The 16,291-nt window shown below is 33.8% G+C and overlaps 1 protein-coding gene across 2 annotated transcripts in view; it reads left to right on the top strand.

Annotated features, from left to right (window-relative positions):
• LOC137408276 (inositol polyphosphate 5-phosphatase OCRL-like) overlaps nucleotides 1-16,291 on the top strand; it is a 71,805-nt gene that overhangs the window by 40,738 nt on the left and 14,776 nt on the right. For both annotated transcript variants that reach the window (XM_068094731.1, XM_068094733.1), the window contains exons 8-14: nucleotides 1,200-1,393; nucleotides 2,242-2,353; nucleotides 4,439-4,548; nucleotides 5,282-5,417; nucleotides 7,918-8,028; nucleotides 10,487-10,652; nucleotides 14,451-14,575. In XM_068094731.1, the coding sequence (XP_067950832.1) occupies nucleotides 1,200-1,393; nucleotides 2,242-2,353; nucleotides 4,439-4,548; nucleotides 5,282-5,417; nucleotides 7,918-8,028; nucleotides 10,487-10,652; nucleotides 14,451-14,575 (954 nt within the window). The remainder of the gene's footprint in view (nucleotides 1-1,199; nucleotides 1,394-2,241; nucleotides 2,354-4,438; nucleotides 4,549-5,281; nucleotides 5,418-7,917; nucleotides 8,029-10,486; nucleotides 10,653-14,450; nucleotides 14,576-16,291) is intronic.

The raw sequence follows: 16,291 nt of genomic DNA, 5'->3' as shown, positions 1-16,291 counted from the left end.
CTTTCAAAGGATGGACAACTCCAAGTTTTGTTTTTCGATTACTTCAAAAGTTTGCTTTTATTCGTAGTTCAAGGTATAACCAATAGGATTTAAGTACAAGGATTAGGTACAATGCGAATTGGCATCTAAAGACTTCCATTAGGCAAATGGTTGCTTTTTTGCGTAAAAAGTTTTTGCTACGGAAACTTGTGGTTTTGTCGATTTTAACCTTGAAGCATCCTCGCAGTCAGATTACCTCAAACATAGAAAATTATAGCAAATGATAGAGAAATACCGATAATTTCTGATGAAATACGCTAAAATTTGTGTGCAAGTTCATGTCTAAAGAGAGCAAATGCTGTCTGTTATATCTGAAGCTGAGAAACTGCTAGTTTTGTCTGATGCATCTTTACTGTATTGGAAATTGTCTAGTTTTTTTAACTTTTACACCTTGTTTTTAATTTTAATTTTTTAATTTGAAATAATTTATATCAAGGTTGCATTAATAAGATGAAATGTACTCATAGTTCATGGTATTCTTTTAGATTTATTGTTTGAAATTCATGCTCGCGTTAATCACAACCTCAAATTGAATCTATTTTGACAACCACAAGTCATGCTTGCCCATTGCGTAACGCCTTATTGCTAATTCAGTACCGAATCTCTTAAAGATGAACACACTAAAAGTTTTAGTGGATTTTATCGTAAAGTATTGTTGTTATCTTTCTATCATGCGATAGCTTTTGATTAAGCGGTTAAGGCGCTCCGATCAAATGAAACTGCCATTATGTCTATACATGTACTTTACTGTATACTTTACCATTTATTCTTCTGCAAAGAAACCAACAGGACAGCGACACGTAACCCTGCAACTTGAATGCAATAGACGATGTCAACTATATATATAGCATCAATAGCAACTAATTAGCATCATTTAGCGCATAACTTTCTTCCGAGCGTTTAACCACGATCAAGTTTTGTCGATTTGAAGCATCCTCGCAGTCAGATCACCTCAAACAGAAAATAATTGCGAATGATAGAAAAATACCGATAATTTCTGATGAAATACGCTAAAATTTTGCGCAAGTTCATGTCTGAAGAGAGCAAATGCTGTCTGTTATATCTGAAGCTGAGAAACTGCTAGTTTTGTCTGATGCATCTTTACTGTATTGGAAATTGTCTAGTTTTTTAACTTTTACACCTTTTTTTACATTCGGTAGGGTAACAAGGGAGGAGTAGCTATCAGACTCGAGGTACACAACACATCCCTCTGTTTTATCACCTCACATCTCGCGGCACACATGGAACAGACGGAGCGAAGGAACCAGGACTTTAAAGATATCAGAGAACGAATGACATTCAGTGGACCGCAAATAGACGTTAATTCCAATAATCTCACCATTTCTAGTCATGAGTAAGTTATAGATACAAGTACGCTGGCGGTCTCGTGTGCCGTGATAAATCGTCATGTGTAATTACTATGGGCACAATTATTCTTAGATGTAGAAAGGCGGTTGAATGGCGCAGTGGTAATGTGCGTGTCTGGGGATCCGAATATCTTGGTTCAATTCCTGTACGGTGCAATCTTTTTTATGTCTTGGCGTGACTTCGGACAGACGAACGGACACAGCTTTTATTATAGTAAAGACAAGTAGAGACATGTAGACACAGTAGAGACATGTCACGCCGTGACTTTAGCACAATAGCTGATATCAACTACAGTAATGACTAGCTGTGCTTCCCGGCATTGCCCGGGTATTAAAAATCAGCTTATAAACAATGAGAGGTAATGAGAGTTGCATGCCACTTGCTATTAGTCTAGCACATTGCCAATGGATAATTTGAGTAAGCTTACTAATACAGCGATGGCTTCCACGTCGTTACGCCATGACTTTGCGTTGTGACCAAAAGTGTAGCGTATTTGCTTCCATATAACGACATATATCGCCTAGCAAACGTATTTAGCTCGTGTTTCTAAAATGGTAGGGCGACGAACTGGCGAACGGGAGGTTCTGAGATCAAATCATCTCTGATACTGATTCTATATTTTAAGAATTTAATAGCTATAGCTGGACATATACAACAGCGACAAACTTTGAGAAACAGATATATATATTATGTTTAATAATCTTGTTAATATTCTTATGAACAGTATTAATCTTTTTAATGATTTTTAAGAGTAGTGTTGCTCCTACTAATTGATAACTCCCTAGACGGCACACGATTCGGTCAATGGACATCAAGAGTTATGATATGTTGTAGTCTAGCCTTTTGGTTGGGTGATCTCAACTATAGAATTAACGACCTCCCCATAGACAAGGTAAAACTGCTCATTAGTGATAGCAACTGGGAGCCACTTCTCAAATATGATCAGGTATAGCATAAATCTATATCAAATTTCATATGTTAAAGTATAGCATAACTCTATGTCACATTTTACATGATCAGGTATAGCATAACTCTATGTCACATTCTACATGAGGTATAGCATAACTCTATGTCACATTTTACATGATGAGGTATAGCATAACTCTATGTCACATTTTACATGATGAGGTATAGCATAACTCTATGTCACATTTTACATGATGAGGTATAGCATAACTCTATGTCACATTTTACATGAAGAGGTATAGCATAACTCTATGTCACATTTTACATGATGAGGTATAGCATAACTCTGTCACATTTTACATGATGAGGTATAGCATAACTCTATGTCACATTTTACATGATGAGGTATAGCATAACTCTATGTCACATTTTACATGATGAGGTATAGCATAACTCTATGTCACATTTTACATGATGAGGTATAGCATAACTCTATGTCACATTTTACATGATGAGGTATAGCATAACTCTATGTCACATTTTACATGATGAGGTATAGCATAACTCTATGTCGCATTTTACATGATGATGTATAACTAATCCAATCTAATTCAATATCTGTTTTTATCCATCAGTTTTTTCATTTTTATTATTATACGTATATCAACACAAAATTATTTGCAACAATGATGGAAGGTGGCTAAAACCTGTCGGGTTTCTTGTCTCCTTTTCAAGAGAAGAACCTTTGAAGTGACTAAGTCATCATTCTCCTTTAATATAATTCCTAAGTAAATTTATTGAATGACAGTTGTTTTGTAATTGGCCAAATGTATAAACTGTTAATATTTCTCATCTGCTGACATAAAAGCTGATATTTTTATACATTTCTCAACAGGTTTTCAAATAAATTGAAATATAACAGAGTTGTCTGCTCTTGTTCCAAAATTGACATGAAGAAAATACAATTCTTAGTTTGGTGTTTTTTTAGCTCGTAGTGAATAAGGGTTGGCAATATGCTAGCAATTTATTCATTGAACTTGCTAAAAAAAGCGTTCTCTGAGTATTTCATGAACTCATTTTATACTTCTCTTGGTATTAGAATGATTTGCAGTAACTCCTAAAGATCACATGTTTGACATTGCACTCATATGCGCTGGTTCATATTGGAGAAGAATGTGCTATTCGCTCGTAGCTTTCTATTCGGTTGGTAAAAATTCTTCTCAAAGTGTACTGATAATATAAATACTCAACTCCAGTATAAAAATAACATATTATTTATATATTGATATATTATTATATATTAGCACCTTTGCAATGACAGAACCTAATTATTATCTTTGTATGGTGACAATTATAGATAAACTCAATAAAGCCTTTGGTGGTATGAGTCTGACATAGACTATTCTTTAGTCAAGGCTTTATAATTCATGAAAATATATTTGGCAGTAATATTTATCAAGAACTTCGTACCTCGGTTTGATTGTATCCCTATGAGGTTTTCAAAGTCACGTCAAACATGCTGCTTTTATCGGCAGCCACTCTCTAATTAAATTACTGAACATTGTATGATATTTTTATACTGTTGCAAAATTTATTATTCTACCTGCTAGTCATCATGTTAAACGCACATGCCGAGGCAGCGGAGGTCGGCTCGTGACTGCATGTCTGATTTAACATCACATGCAAGCTTTCTAAATAATAATAATAAATAAAATAATAAATAATAATTTATCATTACATTATTATTATTCTCATAATAATGTAATATATATAATAATATATATAATATATTATCATGATAATAATATAATGCAAATACAGATGGTGAGAGCTTCTAGTTGCAATTGAAAAGTGTATTTTTATGTTACCACTCAGCCCAATCTCTACCCTCATTTTGCATCTTTCTACGGATCGTACTCAGACTTGATTATTACAGTTGTAATCGCTAAATTGGTATTTGTAATGACAATTAAATTGCAATCACAGTTTAATCGTAATCACGGTTAAATCAGATGTGAGGTTCACCATCTTCATTATTGTATAAATATGTTATAGATATAAATTATAAATATATTTCAGTTGAAATTGAATTTAGTCTTTTTCATTTTTGTTGTCCAACTTTCAGCTGATTAAAGAAAAAAAAGCAAAGAATGCATTTAGTGACTATAGAGAGTCTGCCATAGCCTTTCCTCCAACCTACAAGTACGATGCCGGCACCAATGACTACGATACAAGGTTGGCTCATTTCCGCTTCATTTATCCGTAAAGAGGTCATTGCAGATGCTCATGTGTACTATTGATGAGAGGTTTTGTTCGGTGAAATTTTTCCATCAGCGTAGCCGCCATTCATGAAATGAAAATAATGGAAATGCCAGAGTTGGCGATTTTCAATTCTGCATGGATTAGTTGTTTTTCCGTGCTGTGCACCAAAGTTAATGTGTGACACTAAGGAACTTGGAAGACGTTTTGCTCACCTAAGAACGGGGTCTGTCTGTTCATCCATTTTTCTGAAGCCAGGTTTAGAGTTTAGATTAAAACATTGATTTTAATGAGACTCCAACCTATGAAATTCAGATTGTGCAGCTATATATGGTCGGTGCTTTATCGGCACTCCTGCCAATCTCTCACATTGATGATCTCTCACAGCACGCTAGACTGCGAGAGTACTAGCATATATAATAGAGATACCCTATGGTCGTTTTCTCTCCCAAATGCAACAATGGAGATAATTATATTTTTCAAGGCTTACTATGGGGCGCTCAATATTCAAAACAACATTTAGAATTTGTACCAACTTGACGTTTTACGTTATATGGAATTTCATACGTAATACGGAGCACAAACTTTACATAAATTTTTTGTGTTGAGTGCAATTTATGTTGTAGGAGGTTTATATAGGTTATATGTGTTTGCTGTGTGTTTGCATATGCTGCATTGCGTAGGAGTTATCATCTCTCTGTCTATACAGTGAAAAGATGCGAGCTCCTGCTTGGACAGATAGGATATTGTACAGAGGACATCACATTGAACCACACATATACGCCTGTCACATGAAACATATGATATCCGACCACAAGCCTGTGAGCCACACCTTTACAGCAGGTGTAAGTAACACGGGTCAGGTGTTTTGGTTTTTACAGGGATGTGGATACATGGCGCAAGCTATTGCTTCATTTCACATGTTTTGCTCTAGCCCATTATTTTGTTGTTTTTCAAAAAATGCTTGAAAAAAGTATTTTGATCAGTGAGCATTGCGAGCATTGCTAATAGTTTCTGCAGACGATGTGAATAGGCGATTTGTTTCCTTAGGATCTCAACTTTTTGATTTGCTGAATAAATTTAATTTTAATATGCTTTAATATCTCATAAAACCTTTATTTGAATGTCATGGCACACTATCTTTCAGACCTCCCTCTATTATAGTGGTGCTTAATTAGAGGTGACGTTCAAATAAAGGGTGATGTATTTTTCAAACACCTCGTTAGAATAATCGGTAATCAAAAACTATTCACGAGCTAAATGAATCTCGCATATTAATTTGCACTCTCTTTCGGGCGATGTAATATTTACTTTTTTAGATGCAGTAAATCTGCTAACTTACCTCCAGCTTGTCATAGACCTTATGATAAATATGCTTGAGGAAGCTGATACATGTCGCTGCTAGTTGATATCTATTGTTTTCAATTAACTAAGATGATCTTTTAGTCTGTGTTGCAATTTGTTGGAGCTTTCAAGGTTTTATTTCATTCTAAACTTGAAGACATATTTTCATTTTGTAACTATTGATAACAAGGTTGCATAAAAGCTTATTGCACTCATTGATATGTTTGCTACAGTTTGCAGCCAAAACTGACCTTTTATGTGCAATAGAAGAGGAGTTGTAGACCATTGTAGGCCGAGTTTATATAACTGCAATGAAGCTATCAAATAATATGCTATAAATCTGCAAGCTTATAAGTTATATAATAATAATCTATAAATACTACCAATATATTCATTAACAAGTGACATAAACAAACCATATTTGTAATACATTCAGAAACAAAATTTAACATTTTTAAAACAAAAATATTAGCATCGTCTGCTCAGCCAGGTGTGTTCTGATTGTTGCTTTTGTTTGAAGCCATGTCATATTCTTCTGGCTGCTCAATACCTTCCTTGGTGTCTTCTGATTCATCTCCTATTCTGCACAGCTGAGCTAGTCGATATTAGCATCCAAACAATATTTTAGCAGAGCAAAACTTTCATGCGATGCAATTTATACCTTTCGGGCAAATAATGAGAAACCGTGTGTAATCAAAATAGCCTCAAAACTAATATATAATATATATATTAGTTATTTTGTATATAATATACAAAATATGTAGTAGCACAGATTCCATCATAAATGCGCAAAAGTATTTTCGCTTACATTGAAGTATGAAGACCGCATTAAACAAGGAACTACTGTTAGCCCGATACAGTTACTAATTATTTCTATGATGTTGCATTCAAAGTTTAAAACGACTGTTTAAAAGGCATTCAAACAACTGCAAAGACTTGGAAAGAGTTGGAAAACGGACTTCAATACGAATAGAAACAGCGAACAAATTAATTGATGTAATCGAGTCATTATTAGTACAGTTTTGTGAACACCTTCCTACTGATCACTTGCTATTATGAGTTTGTAAAGATCAAGAATGTCAAATAGTGACGTCAAATAAAGGTGTCGTTCAAATACAGGTTTTACGGTATTTTCACCAGTGCCTGAGATTCGTTTTGTTTTTAATCGGATAGCCAGTAGCACTCTTGTACATTTTCAACATAAATTTGTTTCACTGCCTTCGCGAATATATTCATTCAGCACAATTGTCCTTAACGCGTGTGAAAGCGCGTTCTTGAGTTTCTAGTCAGGTAGATCATGACACATTTCCATGGGAAATGAAAGTTCAAGATTGCCAACTGAGCCATGTGTTGCTTGGAGTGGTCCTGTTTTTTCATATTAAATCAGCTGTAGGTAACTCAAGAAGCTCTGGTAGTCTGGTCTTATAACTTTTTCTTCACAGAAGAATTTTTTAACGTCATGGAACACCGCTCTTATTATAGTACAAATTATTCAACAAAGCCGGAAGGCAGGTGATTAATTATACTTTAATGCATAATTCAATTCAATAATTTAATCAGCAATGCATTTATCTGTTAGACCGATTTATTAATTTAATGTTTAATTCAGATTATACCAGAGTTAACTTAATAATTTAATTATTAACACAATTAATCTTCAAACTAATTTGGTAATTAACTGCTTAATTTATTTTAAACAAAAAGTAATTTGGTAATTCAATTATTAATGCAAGTTTACAAAACCTAAATTTATTTACATATTAATGCAATTTTAAACTGCCAATTGTTAATTTTATTGCAATCTCTGCCGCCGCCCCAACCCTGCTGTGAACAAACAAATTTATTTTTTATTTCGAGTTAATTAATATTTAAATGCTAGAAGTGCATCTAGAACTAGATTCAGCAACCTTTTCTAGTATTTGTATATGACATGAATGAAGGCTCTCACGATCTCGATTGTGTAAGGTCCTAGCATATGTTAACTAAATACTATATCTATAGGTCAAGGTCATTGATAACGACAAGTACCATAGTGTTTATGAGGATGTAATGAAACAACTAGATAAACTGGAAAACGAATATCTACCTCAAGTCAAGCTGAGTATCCTCGAGGTTAGTATTGTACTAGGGGGCCTCTGAGATTCACTATGTTTCCATGACTCACATAATTCGCATGATTCGAATGATACTTCGAACGATTGCAAGTTGAGTTACTTTGCAATCGAGCGTTTCAATGAATACCTGCCGTGCGGATTTAACGCCAGCGCTTGACCCCATAGGTCAAGTATTAGCCTAATTAATTTCTCTATAAATAGCTAAGCAGTCTTGTCACGCTAAGTTTAGCAGCAAGCAATCGTTCGGAACGTTGGGCATTGGAGACTGCACAAATCGAAATGAAAACGACTGAAGCGTCAGCATGTTTAAAATGTAAAAGCCATCGATATGCTAGTATGCATTATTCGCAATTGCCGTTTCCATGATTTGCAAGCTCGATTGATTCAATAAAGTTTTGAGGGTCGCAAAACTCGTTTAGCTTGTGAATTCATGCCGTTTCCATGACGCGGATTGGCTTGCGGATCGGCTCAAATTTGCGAATTATGTGCATCATGAGAACATAGTGTATGGCTAGCTATTCACTGTATTAATGCTGTTGTTGTTTATATCAGCATGGTCCGTTTTTGTTTGACTGGCCAGTGTAAGTAGGAGTTATGTAAGGTAAGTGTTAATATACCGTTTACTCACCCGTGGTCAGGTGTGTCGGGCCGACAGCGATAAAAGCATCAACAAATGGGTTGGGGGAACTGGACACCCTTGAAAAACGTGTATTCTATTGTACTAATTCACTACCTTCGCTCACAACGTAACAAAAACTTATCTAGTTGTTATGATCTGCAATAAAATGTAACATTATTATGTACTGTATAGAGTTCTTTCCTTCGAGGCAGACGGTAGTGGTAGATCTTGGAGAGAATCAACTCCAACTTAGGTAGTAAGCAGATGATAATTACCACTTTATCAGTACTGCAGTAAGATAGATATTTGTGTTGGATGAAATTCTTCCTGGTGATATGTGAACCAATCATTTTTATTACACTGCGAGAAACTATCTAGTCTGATTTGGGTGCACCCTACACCTTATTTGATGGGATATTCTGAATCATGACAAGATTTTTGAATCTAATGGTAGCTTGTTTGCTAGTAACAACCATTTGAACAACTAGTTATAAGTTTGAAAAATTTGTTCAATGAAAGAGTTCAGTTTATGTTGCACACGACTGTAAAACATATACCGTACATGTATGTATGCATCCCTATCTGTAAAATATTGTATTTGTAGAATGCTGTCTAGTCTTAACAACAGTTCAACCAATCAACCAAAATTAAACAACAACCAATGAAATCAAGTACAATTACTTTCAATTGTGATCAAGTTTTATATTACTATGAAGTCAAAGAATAATGAATACTATAAACTGTGTTCATCAATTTTGTATTTTTCAATTATCCCATTCTTTCTATTTTGGATGTAGTCTAGGCATTAGTATATTGCAAAAAAACATACAGGCTTTAAATGTTAATGAAAATGTAATTACATTAGTTGGTTCTATAATGTCTTAATTGGTTAAAAACTGGTTGTATAGCCAGTTACAATAATTTTAATTGGTTCATATGTGACTTTATAGCTAGTTACAATGGTTTTAATTGGTTGATAACTGACTTTATTGCCAGTTACAATGATTGTAATTGGTTATTAACTGGTTTTATACTCAAATATAATGATTTTAATTTGTTGATAAGTGTTTTATTGCCAGTTATAGTAATTTTAATTGGTTGATGTGATTTTATATTTCGTTATAATGATTTTAATTGGTTAATAACTGACTTTATTGCCAGTTACAATGGTTTTAATTGGTTAATAACTAGTTTTATACCCAGTTATAGTAATTTTAATTGGTTAATAAGTAATTTTCTAGCCAGTTATAGTGGTTTTAATTAGTTAATAACTGACTTTATTGCCAGTTACAATGATTTTAATTGGTTATTAACTGGTTTTATACTCAAATATAATGATTTGAATTGGTTGATAAGTGTTTTTATTGCCAGTTACAATTACAAATACAATTAAAAAAAAATTTGTTAGCTCTGTTAGCCTCACCTCTCTCGTGATGGTTTGTTTGGTAGTTAGTTGCTTCAATTGCTGGAGTTCAGTAATTTATTATTTGTATTTTTGCTGGTTTATATGATTGCATTATTTGCCTAAATTTATGATATATTTTGCTCCACCAGTTCAGTTGCATTACACATTGCCAGCCTATACATACTTCAGTTGTACATACTGCTGGACTAGTCACAATGTTGGCCAGTACATGTTATAGCATTATATATATATATAGTTTAGTTGTTGTTTAGTACAGCTTTAACTTTGGTGTTATAAGGTTGTGTCTTGCGGACATTCACAAAATTTGGTTAGCTTATGTATTTTAACCAACTTGACCTAGTTTTAAGACTTTATATATTAAATATTATTACTATAACTAATCTAAGTCTTTACTTTGTCAACTCATTTTAGTTGAACTTTGGAGAAGTGCGATTCATGGAGCCGAAGATGCTGAAACTAGAAATAGAAAACACTGGGCAGGTGCCTGCTGACTTCTCTTTTATACCAAAGCTGAACGAGGGGTCCTATTGTAAGAAATGGATGGTTATCCGACCGTATATGGAGTGCGTACTGCCAGGTCAGTTTTTTCTCCATCCATTTGTAGGATTTCCTTTCCTTGGTTTGTTTGTCCTTGACTTTTGTCATCTTCCTGTGTATCTCGGTTGGTTCTTTGGTTTATTCTCACACATCACTGCAATGTCTGTTTTATGTCGGTCGTTCTCACTGCTTGCTCTTCATTTTGTGTTGATGTTTATCTCACTTTTATTTACTTGTGTTGTCTGCCTTTTGATCTACCCTTGTGGCTACCTAAGTGACTGTCCTGGAAAATAAAATATGTATAAAAACAATAATGTTTTCGCTACATTAAAGGTGAATAGAACAGATTCCATTAACTGTGGTCTCTGGTATAACTCATGTATGTTCAATACATCCCAAGTATCTAGCTAAGATCGAAGTCGAGTTGTGTAGCATTATTAGCTCACTGGAGATTAGCTTTATCGACTGGTATGGAACTAAAGTGTACAACCAAATCTCAACATAGTAACCCGTATATATGTGTATAATAGGTATGTATATTTCAATGTGTGTGTTTCTACCACAGCTATTAAAATCTTGCAATTAAAATTTCACACTTTCCTGGATTTGAACCCGCGGAGATTGGAACCACAATCTTCCAATTCATGTGCTTTACCACTGAGCTGTACAAGCCTTATCCATCCAAGCAGATGGATCATATATCCCTTATCATATACCATATACACCCGCTAAATGGCGTATTATTTGAGCATTGTGCCCATGCGTTACGATGCCCCTGCTATAAAATATTTTTCGCCTAACTCTATGAAACACGATGCTTTTTCGTCAGGGCGAATTTTTTCTGCCACACAATATCAACAATAAATTCTCTCGAAATTAAAATTTGGCAATTTGTGTACTGATTATATACGTTATTAAAATACTGTGAAACTCGGATAACTCGCCCTCGAATAGCTTGAACACATGGTTAACTCGAACGGATTTGTCTGGTCCATTCCCATGCAATGATAAATTGCTTTAGATAACTCGACCTTAACTTCGTTAACTCGAACAGTTTTTTTGCCCAACGGCTACCGAGACGGTTGTTATCGCTTTAGAATATCACTTTATTCCAAGCATTAGAGATAAACAACAACTTTTAGTAATTCTTAAGCGTCATTATTACCACTATCGGCAAAATATTTTTGTTAACGACTTTTCTAAAGGTTTGTAAAAAAGCAAATTTTACCAAACATCCGCTTGGGGATAGCCCTCCGCAAGCAAGAAGAAGCGAGATAATCTTTAGATAAACTTTAAGAAAAATCGGCAAAACTGGTATTTGTTACAAATAAACATGTAAAAAAAAGTCTTTTTTTCTGAGAGTTTCAACCGTGATCAGGTTTTGCCTATTTTAATCTAAAAATGTCCTGGCAGTCACATCACCTAAAACAAACAAACGAATCTCAAGTAATAAAAGGAAAATATTTATACTTTCTGATAAAAATTGTTAAAACATTACATGAGAGGTACCTTAACTTGCAACAAGCAATCAATGCTTTTGATTTATATATAGTTTGTATATGTACTGATAAATACAATAATACATGCACTTGTGACAGTGTTCTCATAACTTGAACGCTCTGATAACTCGAACACTTTCTCTCGGTCCCATGAAGGTCGAGTTAGCCGAGTTCCACTGTATATACACTGCTTGCCATGGCGAGTTCAGTGTTATCCGTTATAGTAAAAACGGGTTCACCAACAGGTAAATGATAAAATTTCAGTTAAAAGTTTAAAATTTATTAAAATACATACTAAAACTTCCTTCAAGTATGTGTTTAGTAAGCTAAATTCTTAAATTCTTCTTGGTTAGATTCAGCATTCATGTTACACGTCTGTCTTAAAGGTAAGTACTCTCCATATAGTACATTGTAATGTTATATTATTTTGCAGATCATAACCACAAAATGCAGTAAAGTCTTTGTAGGTATCTATAGTTACTAAAGTTAACATATTGTTTTGTTACGAATTTTCAATGATGACGATTTTTACCAGGAGGTGATTGTATTAGATAATTACTATGGGTTTTTATTCTACTCTATATATGTCTATAGCCTATGATATTTTCGCATTATGATGCCAACACTGAAACGAACTAAAATCATATAATTGTATACCGAATAGTTTTTCGATGTAATCGTAGCAAGACAGATTATATTTAGCCATTACTTGCTAATGATTTCACATTTACATTTAAGCCTTTACATTTTTATTTTTCCTCCTAATTTATTTCAATGAAACACTTCTTTCAAGAAAACCTTTACAATTGTTTTATTTTTTCTCCTAATTCATTTGAACTGCACAAAAATACTTTTCTCATGATATGAAGTTTAAAAGCTAGAATGGTAAATGTTGTATATGTTAAATAAAAATCAATTTACTGTCCAAAGACTTTTTTATTACCTGGGCAACGCCGGGCGTTCACCTAGTATATATATAGGTGTGTATTATAAGTATGTATGTGTGTATAGGTATGTGTGTATAGGTATGTTTGCATATATATATATGTATTGGTATGTTTGTACATGTACGTATGTATGTTTAGGTATGTATGTAAAGGTATGTATGTGTAGGTATGTATGTATAGGTATGGATGTATAGGTATGTAAATGTATGTAGGGGAGAGCGGGATGTATTGGTACAAAATCAGCATTTTTTGACAAAATGAGCCATTATAAAACTACTTTCATAATTCTTTGACATAAAAAAGTGGCATATGTTGCACACCTTTACACAAAACATCCAGAGCAACAAAGTATTTTTAGCAAAGTTATTTGCATTTTTTTCACAGTGTTCCTCGACCTTGGGGTACATTGGGACGTGTATCGGGGTTGAAGGATGACTCTATAAACAAAGGCTATTATGATGCATACTAACACCCATTTATATTTTGCTGAGTAAGACTTCGTTTACAGATCTTTTACATTTTAATGACTAGTTACTGTTCAAACTAACAGCCTATCGTGATGATTAGCAAAAAAAACTCTTTAATAATTAAGTTTCTTTTACATTTTGCAAGTATTTGTGTAAACAGATAAGTTCACTGCTAAAGTCATGCTCTCAGCCAATCATTTATTAGCGCCAGCTAATAGTGCTGTCGGCTAATATTAGCGCCCATTTCTAACCATGTTTTGACTAATTCTACAATGCAAATAGTTGTCATAACATTGGTGGGGTACAATGTGTCTCAACGCACCCTACGTAGCATGTCCCAATGCATTTCACTCTTCCTTGCGCATTTCTGTATAGGTATGTTTTAGTATCTTATATTTTGTTTAAAACTAGTATAACAAGTCAAGAAATTGCATATAGTGTGAAAGTGAATGCACGCTAATATGATCTATATAATAACTGGAAGCAACAACTCAAATTGCGCATCAAAACTAAACAAAGTAATATTCAGAAAACATGTTTTTTTTTATTGTTACTAATAAAAAAATTTAATAATAATAGAAATTTAATAATAATAGTAAATGTTTGTAAGAGGATCTAAAATGAACAATAGAAATACGTGCCATAGTTTACTCTAATTTCACACTATTTGTAATTTAAATTACCATTGTTTTACATTATTTGGTGTTTTACTTTTAACTTATTTTATCTTATGCTTTACACACAAAAGTTTCTTTAAAAACATTTCGACATTGTATGATAGAAATGACTTTGTGCATGCATGTATGTCAACATGTATGTTTGCTCAAATTTTATTTTGTATATCGAGAAAGTTGCGTGTTGTCTTTAGTGTGAAATCTTTATGGAATCGTTATTGGAAAGCTTACGTAGTTTTTCTTTTGACCAGGAGAGAAGGCGGTACTGAACATAACAGTACACGTGGATGAGCGAACAACTGGTGAGCTAAATGCTGGAACTGATAGCATTGAGGATATTCTAGTTCTTCATCTCGAAGGAGGCAAGGACTTCTTTGTATCCTTTTATATCCGCCAGCCACCATATCTATCCATCATCTATATCCACCATATGTATTCACCATCTATATCTACCATCTATATCTACCATCTCATCTATTCATTTTATATATATCCATCATCTATATCCACAATATCTATCCACCATATCTAATCACCATATCTAATCACCATATCTATTCACTAGAAATTCCCCTGTCATACAGCCCACGACCTGATAATCGAATAAGTGATAATGGAAAAAAGGAAGGGTAGTGCTGGTTGTTGAAAAAGTAGTTGTCAGCAGGAATTTACAGAGTATAGTGTATATGAGAGTTGTTCGAGATGATATAAGATAAATTTGAGGGAGCACGACTTCAAAAAGGAAACTCTAGTAATCTAGGATTTTGACATTGGAGCTTGTTGGCACATAAGACATAGTTGTATTTGAGCATTGTATGTAATGAAATGTTTCTCATTACATCCAGTACACGTAAGCTGTGATATGTTGTTGTCAAGTCTGCCTAAAAAGTTGTTACGCAGTTCTTGAAAATCAGGACAATCTAAAGATTGAAAATGAAGAATGGGATGAAGGGGGTCAGCATTGGGAGGAGCAATATTGTCTTTTGCAATATTTTCATGGTCAATGATGTCCATAAAATCATGATCATCATCTGGAAACAAAGGGGCTGCCAAGTCCATGTCATTTACATCGCCTACAACATCTACTAAAGAATTCTTTGAATCAGATGAGTTGTTGTTATTAATTTGAGTAGCGTGTTGTTGAACATTAGCATTTGATGTTGCTGGTTGCTGTGAACCTTCTATTTATCCTCCTATTGAGCTGTAATAATTGAGAGACATGTGGTTGGCCATGACATGGTGTTCTGGGAAGTTGTATATCCATGGTAGTTGTCAAGTTGTTTTGAAAGTAAATTCAAAAAGTCAATTATGCAAAACGAAAGGTTGTAAAAAAATCACACCTAGTCTACTACTATCTCAAACCTATGTTTTACAGCAATAAAATGAATATTAATTAAAGCGGTATGCCTAACCCACTGTAATGTATGTAATTTAACAACAGCAATAAGGAAATATGTTTATTATATCTCTGAAATGCAATATTAGAAGTAAAATGGCAAGCTGTTGTGTTATATACACTGTTTTAAAGTTGGTTGTGTTGAATGTAGAATGGTTTTGATAGCGATCTAGCAGAAAGCAAGTATGAACGTGCACACGTCTGGAAGTTTTCTGCAAACTGGAGCAAAGTAAAAAAATGTTTTCGTCATAAAGGGGCGTTGTAGTTCGGCCCTAGCTTTTACATAAGATGTACAGAATTTTGGCTAACGTTTTAAATAATTTAATGAAATATGCGGTAATTGGGACAAAACATAGGCTGATAGACTGTGTACCACAATTTCGTACCTGTAAATCGGTCTCAAATCGCCTCAAACAGTCTACGTTTATTATAGAAACCTTCGGATAAATAAATTCGAATAATTATTCATATAATCAAATCCTATAATAACTTTATAAAATCAAATAATTATTCTTATAATTAAATATTTTGCAAGATATTAAAAACGGAAAAATATTAGAAACCTTCGGTAATTAGACAATGCTATAGACTAGTGAAATGTGCGCCTTTTTCTCGTGAAATGCGCCCTGCTTAATAGTTCTACTATCTGTCGCACGGCTTTATTGGCGTATTGTTGGCTGGTCTTAATTTTGATTA

The sequence above is a fragment of the Watersipora subatra genome, chromosome 11, assembly GCF_963576615.1.
Source record: "Watersipora subatra chromosome 11, tzWatSuba1.1, whole genome shotgun sequence".
Taxonomy (NCBI): domain Eukaryota; kingdom Metazoa; phylum Bryozoa; class Gymnolaemata; order Cheilostomatida; family Watersiporidae; genus Watersipora; species Watersipora subatra.
Note: the sequence above shows the minus strand (reverse complement) of the source record. Positions and strands in the feature narration are given on the sequence as shown.